At 39.3% G+C, this 15,103-nt stretch overlaps 1 protein-coding gene across 5 annotated transcripts in view; it reads left to right on the forward strand.

Moving 5' to 3' along the window:
• DDX10 (DEAD-box helicase 10) overlaps positions 1-15,103 on the forward strand; it is a 349,421-nt gene that overhangs the window by 36,651 nt on the left and 297,667 nt on the right. For all 5 annotated transcript variants that reach the window (XM_067562817.1, XM_067562818.1, XM_067562820.1 and 2 more), the window contains exons 10-11: positions 11,931-12,032; positions 13,547-13,634. In XM_067562817.1, coding sequence (XP_067418918.1) covers positions 11,931-12,032; positions 13,547-13,634 — 190 coding nt within the window. The remainder of the gene's footprint in view (positions 1-11,930; positions 12,033-13,546; positions 13,635-15,103) is intronic.

The raw sequence follows: 15,103 nt of genomic DNA on the forward strand, positions 1-15,103 counted from the left end.
CATAAACCATTCTGTAAGGATTATAAATTACAAAGTAAGTCTGAACCACGTGTAGCATGTGCACATAATGTAAAACACTTGTACAGGACCTGATCCAGTGCCTGTTGAAGTCATTTGGGAGTCTTGCTGTTGGCATCAGTGGGCTTTGGTTAAGTCTCAGAGAGAGATATGGTGTTGATGTCAGTGACTCTGGAGGAAGCCAATGTGCCTTCTTGGTGGATATATATTTTTTGTGTGTACTGTATATTTAATCTGACTATATATAGTCTGTCTTTGCTTTGTTCACTTGTATCCTGAACATGCATCTTACATTAAAAATGACCCAAAGGCTGGATACATAACACTGTTTACCACCATCCATTCTTTATTGCACTTGACAGTATGATAAGTGGTAATCAGTTTAGTGCCATTAATTAAAAAGTTTGGAGCTGCTGATGCCGCATGGTTGGTGTGGATGTACTCGTCACCATAATTTTTTTTTTGGAGGAAAAACGGTTGGATAATAGTTTCAGGCAGTCAGGAAATATGGAGCATGTTCACCGGGAAGCTGCTAAAAAAATGTGTAATTAAGCCCTTCCCTGTTGTAACATTTTCTGGACTAAACACTTAAGGTTTTGGATAACTCAACAAAATTCAATTCTCCTTCCCCCCACCCCCCCAAACCATGTGCAAATCTGATTTCACACTCAGTCCAGGGATGGGGTATATTTCTTGCATCCTGAATAACCTGCATTGTCAGATTGTCAAGGTTGCAGCTCCTTGCATAATTAACTATTTATTATGTTTAAAATCTGTTTGAAGTGCTTTTATTGATATACTGTCATGTTTAGACCATATTCCGTATTCCATTGCAGTCTTCAATTCATTATCCTAATTCAAATAAAATAAAAAGAGCTGCCAGCAGAGGTCACAAGAAATGCTGCTCACCACTGCATATTTAAATCACAATTCCAGTTATTAAAGCCTCTTTACAATTAAATGCTGTATCTTAGCTACAGTTCTGACATTGTCCTGCTGAACTGCAGTTGCATCAACCTGGGCTATGATTTCCAGTAGAATATTTTTCTAATGATGTGGTATGAGTGATGTTCTAACAGACTAAAATATAAACTTGGCTATGGTCATAATTACCTACTGACGTGATTCCACCCTGGAAAACTATAATAAAGAATAAATAAGCACATACTTCAGTACAGTAGAATGGGCATAGCTGCTGTGGGAAATAGATTGCTTACTAGTGAGGCTGGAGAACCCAGTGATCTTTTTAAGTTCAATTTATTATGTGGTTGGCCCGATAAGGTTGATGTGAGCTGTGGCTGCTCTTGTCCATTATTTCTCCTGACTAAACTGTGTCTGTTCATAACAAAGACTATACTGTGTAACTAAGTGAAGGGGATTAAGATCTAGTGGCAGAAATGAAACCTGGTTGGATGATTCTCATAATGAGCATGTTGATGTAAAAGGGTACTTCTGTCCATACAAAAGAGGGAAGATAATGTGATATGGTGTTAACATTTTAAATACCTGCACTCTGCCAGCAACTTGAAAACCGGGTTTGCCAATAAAATTCTTTGGTTACCATTACAAGAACTAAACAACAAAGTAGAAATGATCGTGAGCCTAATGTGGAGACCAACAGGACTGGACTTGAATTGGTACAAAAAATGTGTGGTCCATTTCTTGATGTACTTTAAAACACAGGGTGCAGGATGTATAGACTCCTTTGGAAAAGCCCACTCATCTTCTCAATCTCAACTAGGGAGTAAGAAACTTTCTTCACTGAGTGCAGGACTGACTTAAGAAGTACCTATTTAGTTTGGGTGAGCGGTAGATGTCACCAATTTAGTCGACTTAATGTACCTTCTCTACAGAAACACATTATACATCATTTGAAAGCTTATTATATTTACTTTAAAATGAGGTATGATGCAGAACTGTCAAGTGGTGCCATTACCATAGAAATGGGGATAAACAATGATACCATCAACTAGTTAAAATTACAACTTAGTTTAATGAGACTATGTATTATTTCAAGACATAAAATTAGATTTCTTTATGCATCACAATGCAAAGCATCACAACAATAATGTAAAGGATGAAACAAAATCTGATAATAAATTTGTAAAGATGGTACTGAAATGTAATAATGCTGGTGACACTTCCAGTCAACATCATTATCATTCTGTTGTTCAACATCATGATCTCTGTTGAGAGAGTGTGGGTTACCACAGTCTTCATTGCGTTGGCAATTCTGTGCAGGGACGATTGTTCTGATACAGACACAATTGATTGTGCAGTGAGCTCTTCTGGTACAAGCACAAATAAGGTCTTTGTAGAAGCTCAGATGCCTTTGGACCCTTGAAGAATACAGAAAGTAGTTAATCATCCACATTTTTCCATCCATGTTCAATGATGATTCGATATCTAGTTTACCAGTGTGTGAAGATATCCAAATCTTTGTTTACCAAGATTCTTTTTTGACATACTCTTCAAAACTGTCCTCATATGGTGAGAGTTTGCCCGTGACTTGTCCTTTTTGATGGCTAGATTGAGGCACAAGCAATTCAAGTCTCTGTGGGTCTCCTTGTTTTTCTTGCTCTGATCGTACAGCACTGCTACCAACTTCTTGCTGCAGAAATTGTGGTTTATCTAGCACTCTCTCCCAATTTGGCAAGATCTTTGAAGTGGTAAACTCCTTTTGTTTTGACAACATTAAACGGATTTTTTTTCTGAATACCAGATAGGGGTAACACAGAGTCACAAGGAGCCAGGGTGGTGGTCTGCTGGCACAGTGCTTCTTGCTAGTGGGCCTTCTTCAGGTGCAGGGAGAGTCAAAGACTGGAGTGGCCTGTATGATTATATGACTTCCTCTACCCAAGGTGATCAGTCCTAAGGTTTCTGTCCACCTTCCCTCAGATGGCTTGTTGACCTGGAAGATGAGGCTTCCTAGGAAGATTGTCTATTTTTAGATTAGCAGAGGAAAGAGTGGAAATGATGAAATGAATCAATTATCTTATTTTTCTTGCAAACAATTACAGTAACATTCCTGTTTTGGAACTGGACAATAGCTCAGACAGTTTGCCTTCTGAAATCTAAATCTCAGTAGAGTAAAAGTTACTTTAAAGCTCATCAAGATAGAATCCATTTAAAATTTCTATATAAGGTCAGTATACCCATAAAAGTTATCCTTGCAGTTCTCTTCTCCTTTTTGTGCTTCATTGCTACAAGTTGATGTCCTCATCACTACGCAGTGTTGAGACCTGTGACAATAACCACCAACAGTCAGTGAATTTCCTCTTATACTGTTATCTATTTTAGCTATATTTAACTATGGTATGAAGGGACAGCCTAATTTGGCAATTAACTGATCTTTGATTACTTAGCAGTAAATATGCCCAATGGCTTGTGATGGGATGTTAGATGGGGTGGGTTCTGAGTTACTACAGAGAATTCTTTCTGGTTTCTGGCTGGTGAATCTTGCCCACATGCACAGGGTTTAGCTGATTGATTGCCATATTTGGGGTCAGAAAGGAATTTTTCCCTGGGGCAGATTGGCATAAGCCCTGGGAGTTTTTCACCTTCCTCTACAGCATGGGGCATGGGTCACTTGTTGGTGAATTCTCTGTACCTTGAAGTCTTTAAACCATTATTTGAGGACTTCAATAACTTAGTCATAGATTAGGGGTCTAATACAGGAGTGGGTGTGTGAGGTTTTGTAGCCTGCATTGTGCAGGAGTCAGACTATATGATCATAATGATTCCTTCTGACCTTAAACTCTATGAATCTATGAGAATATGGTTAAAATATAGACTCATAGACTTAAGGCCAGAAGGGGCCATCATGGTCATCTAGTCTAACTTCCTGCAGACCACAGAATCTCAGCTACCCACTCCACTATCCACTGTAATAGACTCCTAACCTCTAGATGAGTTACTGAAGTCTTCAAATCATGATTTAAAGGCTTCAAGGTATAGAGATTCCACCATTTACACTAGTTTAAACCTGCAAATGCTCCATGCTGCAGAAGAAAATTGTAGAATTCTTTTTTAAACCATGTAAATGAGCCATGTTACAGTGAGGGTCAGAGTAGGGCTGTAGAATGGTTTCAGAATATGGCTAGAACACAGCCACATTACATCTAGACTATAAAATGGAATCATGACGTAACCATGTTGCAGCTGGGTCTTATGACATAGTGGTAACTGTTGCATATGCGAACGTTCAGAATAGGAAATGGTACTGTATGGCTTGGGGCAGAAAGAGGTATACAAATGCTTTTACCTATAGGTTACTGGTTCAGCTTTAGCTCAGTTTGGTATTGCCCATGATATTACTATGTGATTGTGTGGCCCAGGTGATAGGAGTTCGATCTCAGTCCAATTCTCCGTGAACAGGGCTGTGGCTCCACACTTGGCACTAACTAGCAGCCCTTGATGGTCATAATAGTCAATTGGAAGACTGAGTGTGCCATGGGGAATAAACTATTATTTCGCGCTCAGTGATGTTTCCTCGGGGTCATGGTGTAGGAGACTAGCACTGCTTCTTCACATGAGGAAGCTGCTCTGTTGGTACATAGAGGACTTCCCCTTTCATGAGCACAATTTAAAAAAAAAAATGACAGTAGCCAATATGGGATTTTCCTAGATCAGTCATCCCCTTCTGCCCGTTGTTCAAAGGCAGCTTGTTTCTCCATCATGTTTCTAGTTACCATAGAATAGTACAGGATTACTGAAGTTCTATGTCGCATTGCTTCTCTGTCTGTTAGTTTTGAGATTTGGTTGCTGACAAGTAGGTATTTAGGCAAGTGGACTTTTCTCATCCAGAATGAGTAACTAAGACAAATGTATTCAAAAGTTACAGGATCTGGATTTTGAAGACTTGCTGCAACCAGGAGCAATTCCTTTTTTCAAATAAAGGTTGATAGTATCTTGTTGTGTATGAGGAAACTATCATAAAATCACAATACTAAAGTGAGACCTATTCAGGGCTCTTCAGATAATCTCAAAATGATGTAAACATAAGCATCACTTACCAGTTAGTACACAGATCAAGTAAATTGATTTTATTTATTAAGAATGCCCTAGGTTTTGGTTGAAAATTCCATGTACAAACGAGCTGTGTTGCAGGAGTGTTGCTTAACAAACACGTCCATTGGTAAAAGGCTAATATTCGCTCTGGTGATCCAAGACAGCTGTTTGGTTTTGGTAAGTGTGGACAGCTTGGAAGCAGCAGGCTACATGAATCAGAAGATGATGCTGTTTCTCTTCTGTAGAGAAGTATTAGTGGTGACCTGTGGGAAGCTTTTTTAATAATCAGGGTTGACTTTTTCTTTGCTGCTTCATGATGTATTAAAGGTTTGAAAGCTTTTATTTTCTTGTTTATCTACCTTAGTGTCAGGAATGTTTTTCTCTGGCTTTGCTGGAGGACTTCATAAGGATGGATATTGTGATAGTTTGTACCTTTAGCTAAAGATAGGTGTTTTGTCCCCCTCCCAAGTGTTAAGTGTTGGAGTTAAATAGGCATTAATGAAAATAGAGTTTTAAATAGGAAAGAGTGTTTGGTCAGACTTTCTCAATTGGGCAAATTTTTAATCTTTTGTGAAGTAATTTCATCAGTTATCTATTTGCCATAGTGTTTTCCAAGGTCTAGAATGCATGAATTTCTAATAAGAAAATTTTTTTCTACTTGGTTTTTATGAGAGAGAAACTTTCAGTCCATCTATATACATCAGAAAAAAGCACAAGCTCCATTTTTGTCTTTGCAAGAGACCTTTTATGACTAGTGACGCTGCAGGCCAGTAGTCTTCTATTAACATGTTTGTTATTGTTGGAGGAGAAAATAGCTCATCTCTTCTTGAGAAGCAAGTCTATATTTGTCTAAATAAAGCTCCTTTACCATTGGCTTGTCTTCTCATCAGCTAAACCACCATGAAGAATCTAAACAGATGCAAAATCTTCCAGATGGTGTTTCAAATCATTTAGTTTTCAGTTTACCCAAACCTTTGACTCTTTTTGTTTTCATGTTTTACATTGAGGAGGCACAACAGCAGTGCTTGCCTGTCTGTTTTTCAGTTACTTTACAGTTTTTGGGTATATTGCTAGTTTGACTCCAGCCTTCAATACAAAGACATTCCTTTTAGGCTTTTCAAAAGCCAATAGAAATATTTTGTGTGTACCTTAACTTAATTAGGTGTAAAGAATCAGGGGAATTGCTTAAATGAATGATTAGAACCTAGCAATGGTCATCAGATCCCTCTCAATCCCTTTGAATGTCTCAAGTCTTCCACACTGAGAAGTATTTTAATATTGCTTTTCTTCCTTTTAATAGCAAAGAAAAAAAAAGAAAATACACTTGAAAACCTTTCTTTCATATTCTTGGCCTAACTTAAAGTGATTGTATTTCTTTTCTAAGCTTTAATACCATTTCCATGCCTAAAGGCTCTATAAGATTTAGTTTAAACTTTGAAATAATCATAATCTATGGAGACCAAGTTTAATGCTTGCTTTTAATAAATTTTCCATGGCATGTGATTTTTCACAATTACACCTTGTATATATTTCTAGTTTCTGGAAAAGCAACTGATTCACCATACTGATTCACAACTACTTTTGTTCATAGCTTATGCCTTATTATATACAAAAATATGCCTGCATTAGAACATGATTCTTGCAAAGTCTAGCGCTCAAAAGTTAGGAAATGCCAGAAGTAAGGTATTTTGTGCAACTTTTTTATGTCTTTGTGCCCTAGATTCAAGAGCCATCTGCAATCAGAAATCTCTTCCCCATGTAGGTACTTGTAGACTGTGATCAAATTATCTGTTAACTGTCTCCTGGATAAATTTAATAGATTGAACTTCTGAAGTCTGTTACTATAAGGTATATTTTCCAGACATGAAATCATTCTGATAGCTCTTTTTTGAGTCCTTTCCAATTTTTGTTATATCCATTTTGAAGTGAAGATGGCAGAACTGGACACGGCATTCTAGTAATGTTCTCACCAGTGCTGCTTGTGTTGATGTTCCCTTGATTATGAATGCAAGGATCATATTTTCCTTCTTAACTACAACATTGCACTGGGCGCTCATGTTCAGTTGGTGGATAAATAGCTGAATTTGGGCCATGGCTTTGAAATTAATCATGATATACGTGTCCTTTTCAGAGTTGCTGTTGTCTAGAATACAGTTTCTCATCTTGTAAGCATGACCTTCGTTCTTTGTTCATAGATGTATGATCTTTCATTTGGCTGTTAAAATGCTGCTTGTTCATATAGCCCCACGTTACCATGCAATCTTGGTCAGTCTGTATAAATCATCTGTCCCCATCATTTTTGTTATCGGCAACCTTTACCAACAATGATTTTCGGTTTTCTTCCAGATCATGGATTAAGATAATGAATAAGTGCTGAGCCAAGAACAGATCACTGCAGACCCCACTAGAAACACCAACTGTTGGATGATGGCTCCCAATTAAAAACTTTTGAGATCTTTCAGTTAACCAATTTTAATCCATTTAATATGGCCTGCATTGATTTTGTATAGTACTGATTTTGTATCAGAATGCCATGTGGGATGAAGTCTAGATATATAATGTCAACACTTACTTTATCAAATCAAATTTGTAATCTCATCAAAAAAGGATATCAAGCTTGTCTGACAAGATCTGGTTTCCATAAGCATGTTGATTGGCTTTAATTATACTACCATCCTTTGTGTCTTTACTGATTGCATCCCAAGTTGATCTTTCTTTGACTTTTATCTGGGATCAGTGGGACACCAACCAGCCTGTAGTATCCTGGGAAATCTCGTTTGCTACCCCTTCTGCCCTGGAGGCTTCCACCCCACCTCAGCTGCCAGTCCCATTCCACCACTCTCTGTTCCTCACCCTTCTGCATTCCAGTCAGGCTGGTTCTGCCTTCTCCTGCTTGCTGCTTGGGTGCCAGCAGGGGGCGCATTCAGAGCGCCAGAATGTCTCCCAACTCAGTTCTGTATCCGATGCTGCAGCAGCCTGTGGCAGCTGGGAGGAGTATTTATATGGAAAATCCTCAGCCCCTGCAGTCCTGGGCTGGATTGTCTGCACTACAGGCTGAATCTTCTGAGAATTTAGCTGCCAAACTCTAGCAAGTTTTTACTGAACATGTAGAAACAAATTTCCAGCAGGTCATAATTTGGCCAAATTTGGATGAATTTTCACAGTGGTTGCAAATGGACCGTCCCTTACAACAGGGCTGCCACTTGAAAACGTAAAGTCTCAGCTTGAAAGCACAGGGGCGCTAGAACTTCTCAGTGAACTTGTAAGAATTTACAATGGGCAAAACAACCTATTTTCCCCATATCTCATTTTGATCCATTTTTGCTGAAATTTTCTCTAAATTTTCAGCCTGATACAGGTACCCAGTATAGAAAATCTGTCCAAACAAATAGTTTGACAAAATTATAAGCAACTGAAAGCAGGATGTTAAAGTGGAAAGCATTGGACAAGCTTAACTATAGTCATAACTACTTGTCACTTATTATACTGTCCGCTTTTGGTATTAAAAGTTTTTAAACCATTTTGGGATGCAGTTTTTGCTAAATAAAATATTGTATGTGCTTTCTTCTGAGAAGTGCGGGCCCTCCACATCCTGTCCCAAGTTTTCATTAATGGTTTTCATATGATGCACTTTTAGTGAGTCTGAGGATGTCCATTCACATCTGCTGGGCCACAAATCAAATGCTCGCCTAGTAATTTTCCTGGAGCCCTCTTTATTCACCCTAACACCACCACCTTTTTTACTCTAAAACAATCATATATCTGGATGAAAACAACAAGATTTTCAACTACCAGAGCCACTTTTAGATTAGAATTGATTGGGGTCCACGCCACAATATATTTATGTTCCAGTTGCCCCTCTTCCTCTCACTGCGTACTTCTCTTTCACCATCAGCTTTTCTGCCTGATGCTCCATTGCCACTAGTCTGAGCCCACAAAGCTTCATAGCAGAGACTGGCTCAACCTGTCCTCCTCACCCCACCTCCACTCTCTAGCAAAGATTGGGCTCCCTCTTTCACCATTGTTGGAGTCTTCATTACTGAGAGTCCCACATCTCACCTTTCCGTGTTCCAGTCTTTTTCTTTTCCTATACACATTCTCACTCAGTAGAAAATCAGATCACATCCTTGCTCTTTCTAAAGCGTTCCCTCACCCCATTTATCCTTTCCTTAATTGCCCGTCCTCTTTTGGGCTTTTTGGAGAATGGTGAAAGGGGCCAAAAGTACACCAGAGAGTGAATCTGAGGAGAGGGGTCTTTGAAAGGGAGAGATACTGGGAAAAGAGGTCAGAGGGGAGAGTGAATATGCTTGAAGAGAGGTCCACTAGAGAATGTGATGGGGTAAGAGGAGGAGTGAGGGATTGATGGGAGAGAGGAAGAAAAGTATAGATGAAGATGATGAAAAGGAGAAATAGATGTTGGAACAGGAGAAGTGGTAGGAATGGGGTAGAGGGAATAATTAGTTCACAGTGTAAGAAAAATAGAGGGCAAACCAGCTACTCAACTATAGATGAAGAAATATTCCAGTATAGGAGGGGAATAAAAATAAGACAAAGAAAAAAAACAAGAGCCATATAGATGATAAATGTTTTGATACAAATGTCAGTTGAGAAATACTATAATAAAGTAAAATTTTGAAAATGATAGGAATGAATGGGCTGCTGCCAGTGGCAGCAGTTTACGTATTGGCTTATGGTAACTAATTGCCTAGAGACATCCCTCTGGGTAGCTCCACTCCTCTTGTGCTGCTCCATACAATGGCTTTGTTTTCCATCTTTTGGCCATTATGCACTATTTTTCTTTGTTGACCCCTGTTACTAGCATTCATGGGATTCTGTCCCAGAAATAAACCTGTAATGGGTTGTTCTTACCGCTGTAGGACTCTTGTGCCTAGAGGTGGTGGTGCAAGGGTTGCTTCTCTCTGTTGTCCTTTAGTGGCTACTTCTATGGCCCCGTGATGGCCTAACTTTCTCCATCTTTTGTGGTCTGGCCCTCTGGCCAACTCACACAAAAGTTCAGGCCACTGCTGGGGAAACAAAAGGTCCAGTTAAAAGTCCAAACTACAATTCTTCTGCCCCTTTTGGGTTACACTGAAGCTCTCCACGCCTTCTATGTTACTTTCTTCCAACAGGTTTCCTTGAGGATCTCCCTCATCCCTGTAAACTTGGGGGTCTTTTCCAGTCTGGCTTTGTCAGGCCCTTTCCAGAGAGAGAATTCCTCAACTCACTCTGAGTTGAGCTCTGTTTAAGTGGTCTTTTCCTAATCCTTTCATGGCTTGCGTCACTCTCTTAGGTTACCATATCTGCTGGGGGCTAGCTGCTAGGTGACAGACAAGGCCAAGCATGGCTTGCTTTAAAGGACCAACCAATCTGTGACAGTACCCTCGCAGTGTAGTTGGATTGACACGTATATTTAATGTGGTATTTTACACAGGGATTTTCGCAGTAATCGAGACCCTTGCTGCCACGGTGTTCAATCTCTAAACTTGTGTGTTTTAATTGAATTAAGTATGTTTAATGTTTGTTTCAGTGAAGGTAGATTTGGATAATACAGACACTAGTTGATTACTGTGTCTCTCTTAGTGGGATTTGTAAGCACAGTCATGTTTATTTACTAACACTGAATTATTTCTTTCTCTGCCTACTCTCATCCCTTCAGTTAGTTATAAGATAGAAAGCAAAATAGTCTTACCCCAAGGAGGAAGCTAACAATCAGGAGATATTAAGAATGAAGTGTAGGAGTTCTGAGCTTTCTGCCAAACATAAATCTGGGTAATTATCAAATTGACTGCATCCAAAACAACTTTTAAATATACGAAGAGAGAATTCTAGACCCAGTTTTCATACTGACAATCAATCTGTTTGCTTTTATTCTTTGGCATCCAATCTCTTTCAGTTCATTGTTTTCAGGCTTTTCTTTCAATGATGCTTTGATGAATTGTTTAAATAACCTTTTTTTGAGAGAGCAAATTGAAACTCCTATTTGGAAACAAGATGGAGTAAGGGCCTTAATCCTTCCCTACCTACTAGTCTCTTTCAGTAAGAATGAGATATATTTGGAGCACACACTGAAGTCAGACCGTGTCAAGGTCATATGTCACTATTCTGAGGTTAACTGCATCTCTGCCCTCTCTGTGGTCTTCTCAAGGGCGCCTTTATAGGTCTCAAGCCTTCAGCCATCACCTCTGTGGGCTGGGACCTGCATCCTTTTCTCTCCAGACCAGAGATTTAAGTTTCTTGCAGTTCCCTTGCAATTTACTGTGCTAATCTCAGCAGGTCTGACTTTAGTCCAGGGCCTGCAATTCTGCTATCTCCTTTACAGCGTCCACCAGTGACCAGCCGTCTTTCACAAAGCACAGTACTTTTATTTAAGGCAAAAGTAGTACAGAGAAAACGTATACTAAAACAAACAGTAGTCTACACATGTACACATGAGTTTACCAGGTGTTGCCCATCTTCCCCATGGAGATCTTAGTAGGTTTCCAGTCCTTTAGGCCCTTTCAGCAGTTGCGAATGAACGTTATGAATGACCAGTGACTAAAAACTGAAACAAATAATCAGATCGTATAACATTGTACATTTGATTAAATATTTGGTGTTGATAACCATAAAAATCTCTCATGTTCAGAGAGGTATGTCCTAGTGATGCGAATCTGTGTCTGGAAAGCAGGCACTCATGGGTTCTGTCTCTGGTTTTGCCACTAACTCCATCCTTGGTGTTGGCAAGTCATATCTCCCGTCTGCCTCCGTTTCCCTATTGTAATATGAGGATAGTTGCCTGCTACTTGAGGCTGTTGTGAGCATCAAGGTTTGTTAAACTTGCTATATGCGATTACTTTTGTACAGGGTTTTTTTATAATAAACCTTTAATCAAAGACCCTTGCTTTTCTTTTTCTTTTGATCAGGTACAAAGAAGGTGGTGAAGCTTTGTTAGTATTGCTTTCCTCAGAAGAAAAAGGCATGGTTCAACAGCTGTCACAGAGAAAAGTACCAGTCAATGAAATTAAGTAAGTTGCCAAAGCATAGTTAGTGATTTCAATCCTCTTTCATAGAGATAGTATAAGAGAATTCTGTGGCAGTTGTGTTTTATTAAAATACCATTAAACAGCCTGTTTTACCTGCAGTTGGATAAAAAAGGGAAAGGTTGCTTTTCCCATGTCTTTAATTTAATTTCTAAGAATGATTCAGTGAACCTCATTTTCCTTGTAATCACATCTGTTTTATACCTTTTACATATACAAACCAAATTAGTATTTATGCCTGCTTGAAGGTGACCCCCCCAGCTATGCAGTCTTTGTCTAAAATTACAGTGAGTTGGTATATGTATACTCTAGAAATAGCTTTTGGGTACACTACAGCTTTCTGCTACCCAGTTCTGACAAAGTGTGGAAGTTGAAACAGTGACTGAATAAAGCTCAGAAGTGTTTGTAAATTAAAATGATCTTTATTCTCAAAAGAAAAGCACAGTTATTGATTGCAACAATACCTTACCAGAGAAGAAGTTAGTGTATATAATTTCTTGCACAGGATTTTCATCAAAGCTCTGTTGCCCAGACAGACTTAACCACTATACTGAGAATGTCTGTCTGGTTTTTGATAGCCTTGCTCCGAGGACCTTGCTATCATTTATTGTACAGTGCTGCATAAACAGATGGCATATAGTAATGTCATCTGGCTTTAGAACCTCTTGAGTTAAATAGTGAAGTTTATCAAAAGACTATTTTCCCCTGCTAGTTGAAGCATATTGAACTGTGCTATTCAGAAGCCTACAAGGTAACGGATGCCTGGGACTAGCAGGTGGGGGAATACAGGTAGATAGAAAAGGAATGCAATGCAGACACTATTAATAACGTGAATGAAAACAGAAAAGCAAAGCAGTTCATTAGGCTGCGACGCACTCTTCACTAGGTATAATGGAGACTGCTGTAACAAAGCAGTTGTGACTTATCTCATTAAATCCAGATCTTGGGCTACTTTTAAATCACGTATTCTCAATAACCTTTAGTTTTACCCATCTGTAAAATGGATATAATAGTGAAATACTTAACTACTGATTCCTCTCAGGGATATGGGGTCTAATGTAAGCTCTGAAAAATGCTATGAGATCTTCTTATGAAGGGTGCAATTTTGTTATAAAATATTAGTATATTACACTTCCTTTTCCCTTTTGAGTTCATTCTCTACATTTATTAACTCAAGAAGTGTTTTAATGTTAATTTTGGCTTTACCTTAAAAAAAAACCAAATAAACAAACAAAACAAACAAACAAAAAAAAAAGCTTTCCCTCTCAACATAAACTCTTCTCTGGATAAAGGGTCTGAGTTCCTGTTTGCCTTGGCTGTATTATTCATTTAATGAGAGTGGTCTTTGTGATTTCAGTCAAACCTTGTTCACAGTAGCAATAGTTCTAAGCATTTTAAAATAATGCAGATTGAATGAAAAATTACTCCTGGGAACTTAATATGGGGTTCTTAATACATTTTCTGAAGGTAAAAAGAGTTCGTTTTTCTTTTTTTATTAGAATCAACCCTGAAAAACTTGTAGATGTCCAAAAGAAGATGCAGGCTTTTTTAGCTCAAGATCAAGAGTTAAAAGAGAGGGCTCAAAGGGTAAGTTGTCTATAACACAGTCCTGTGAGGGCATGTTTGTTACAATAACTAAGGATAAGATTATGTCATGGAGGTCACGGAAGTCACAGAATCTGTGATTTCCTGCAACCTTCGTCACATTTTTTGCTTCAGCTGGGGGGAGGGCGGGGCATGAGCTGTCAGCCAACGGGGGTCCAGTGGCTACCTGCGCCTGTGGGAGGGGCAAAGAGTGGACTGTCAGTGAGCAGCAAGGAACCCCTGGAGCTCCCTGCCACTGCAGGCAGCGGGATGGGGGTCCCTGGAGCTCTCTGCCGCAACTGGCAGCCAAGTCTCCCACCTGCCGCTTGCGGCGAGGGGCCCCTGGAGCTTTGAGTCGCCTTTCAGTTCAGAGCTGCTGCGGGTGGAACTCATAGGTCCCAGCCGCCACGGGCACTGCCGCCAGAGCTCCAGGCCGCCGTGGGCAGCTGCAGTGGGGAAGCCCACAGACCCCCGGATCTCAGCCCTGACCCCCCAGCTCCCAGGCTCTGCAGGCAGCTGGGGTGGACCCGGGTCCACTGTTCTCATCCCACCCCCTAGCACCCAAGTCAGCTGCATTTTGTCAGATGGTTATTTTTAGTAAAAGTCAAGGAGAGGTCATGGCTTCCATGAATTTTTGTTTATTGCCCATGACCTCTCCTTGACTTTTACTAAAAATAACCATGACAAAATCTTAACCTTAACAATAACTTAGTTGCCAACTGTTGCTCAGGCAAATGTGCTTGGAACTGCTAAATATGATTATTTTTAAATCTAAAAAATTAGATACCAAGAGGAAATAATGATCTTTTTTTAGGAGTTCTGGTAAGTATCTTAATCTCTTTGTCATCCTATTTTTTTTTTTTTTGGGGGGTGGAAATGGGATTACATACGTTCTTCTTTAAATAACTGACATTTTTTTTTTTATTAAAGGGCCATACGCATATTGCTAGTTCTCCCTGCTATTGCTTTTTTTCCAGGAGCTAATATAGAGCATGTTAAAAATGCTAATTGGTTATCAGAGTTTAAAAAAAAAAAAAAAAAAAAAAAAAAAAGGACCTTGCTGAAAACTGGCAAATATGAACTTAAATGATTTGCTCAGAAAACTTATTCCTCAAATCAGTATAATTGTGAAAAATATAGAGTAACTTTATAACTCAAATGCCCACATTTTTAAATCAAGATTTTCATTGTTGCTCCTTCTGGATGTTTCGGGTAATCCATCCCTTCAGTGATGGAAAATCCACATGTCATGGCTACAAGATGAACTATGCCTTTGACCACTTACTCCCATCTGTCTTAGCTATCTAAGTGACCCCCATCACCAGAGCTTCTGAGCAGCTCACAATCTTTATGTACTTATCCTGACATTTCTCTGAGGCAGAGAAGTATTATCATCACCGTTTTACAGGTGGGGAACTGAGGTACAGAGAGATTGTGGCATGCCCTTGGTTGCACAGGTTATTTGTGGTGGA

Source organism: Emydura macquarii, unplaced genomic scaffold (assembly GCF_026122565.2).
Source record: "Emydura macquarii macquarii isolate MOO-44397 ecotype Brisbane River unplaced genomic scaffold, CSIRO-AGI_Emac_v2 contig_2473, whole genome shotgun sequence".
NCBI lineage: Eukaryota > Metazoa > Chordata > Testudines > Chelidae > Emydura > Emydura macquarii.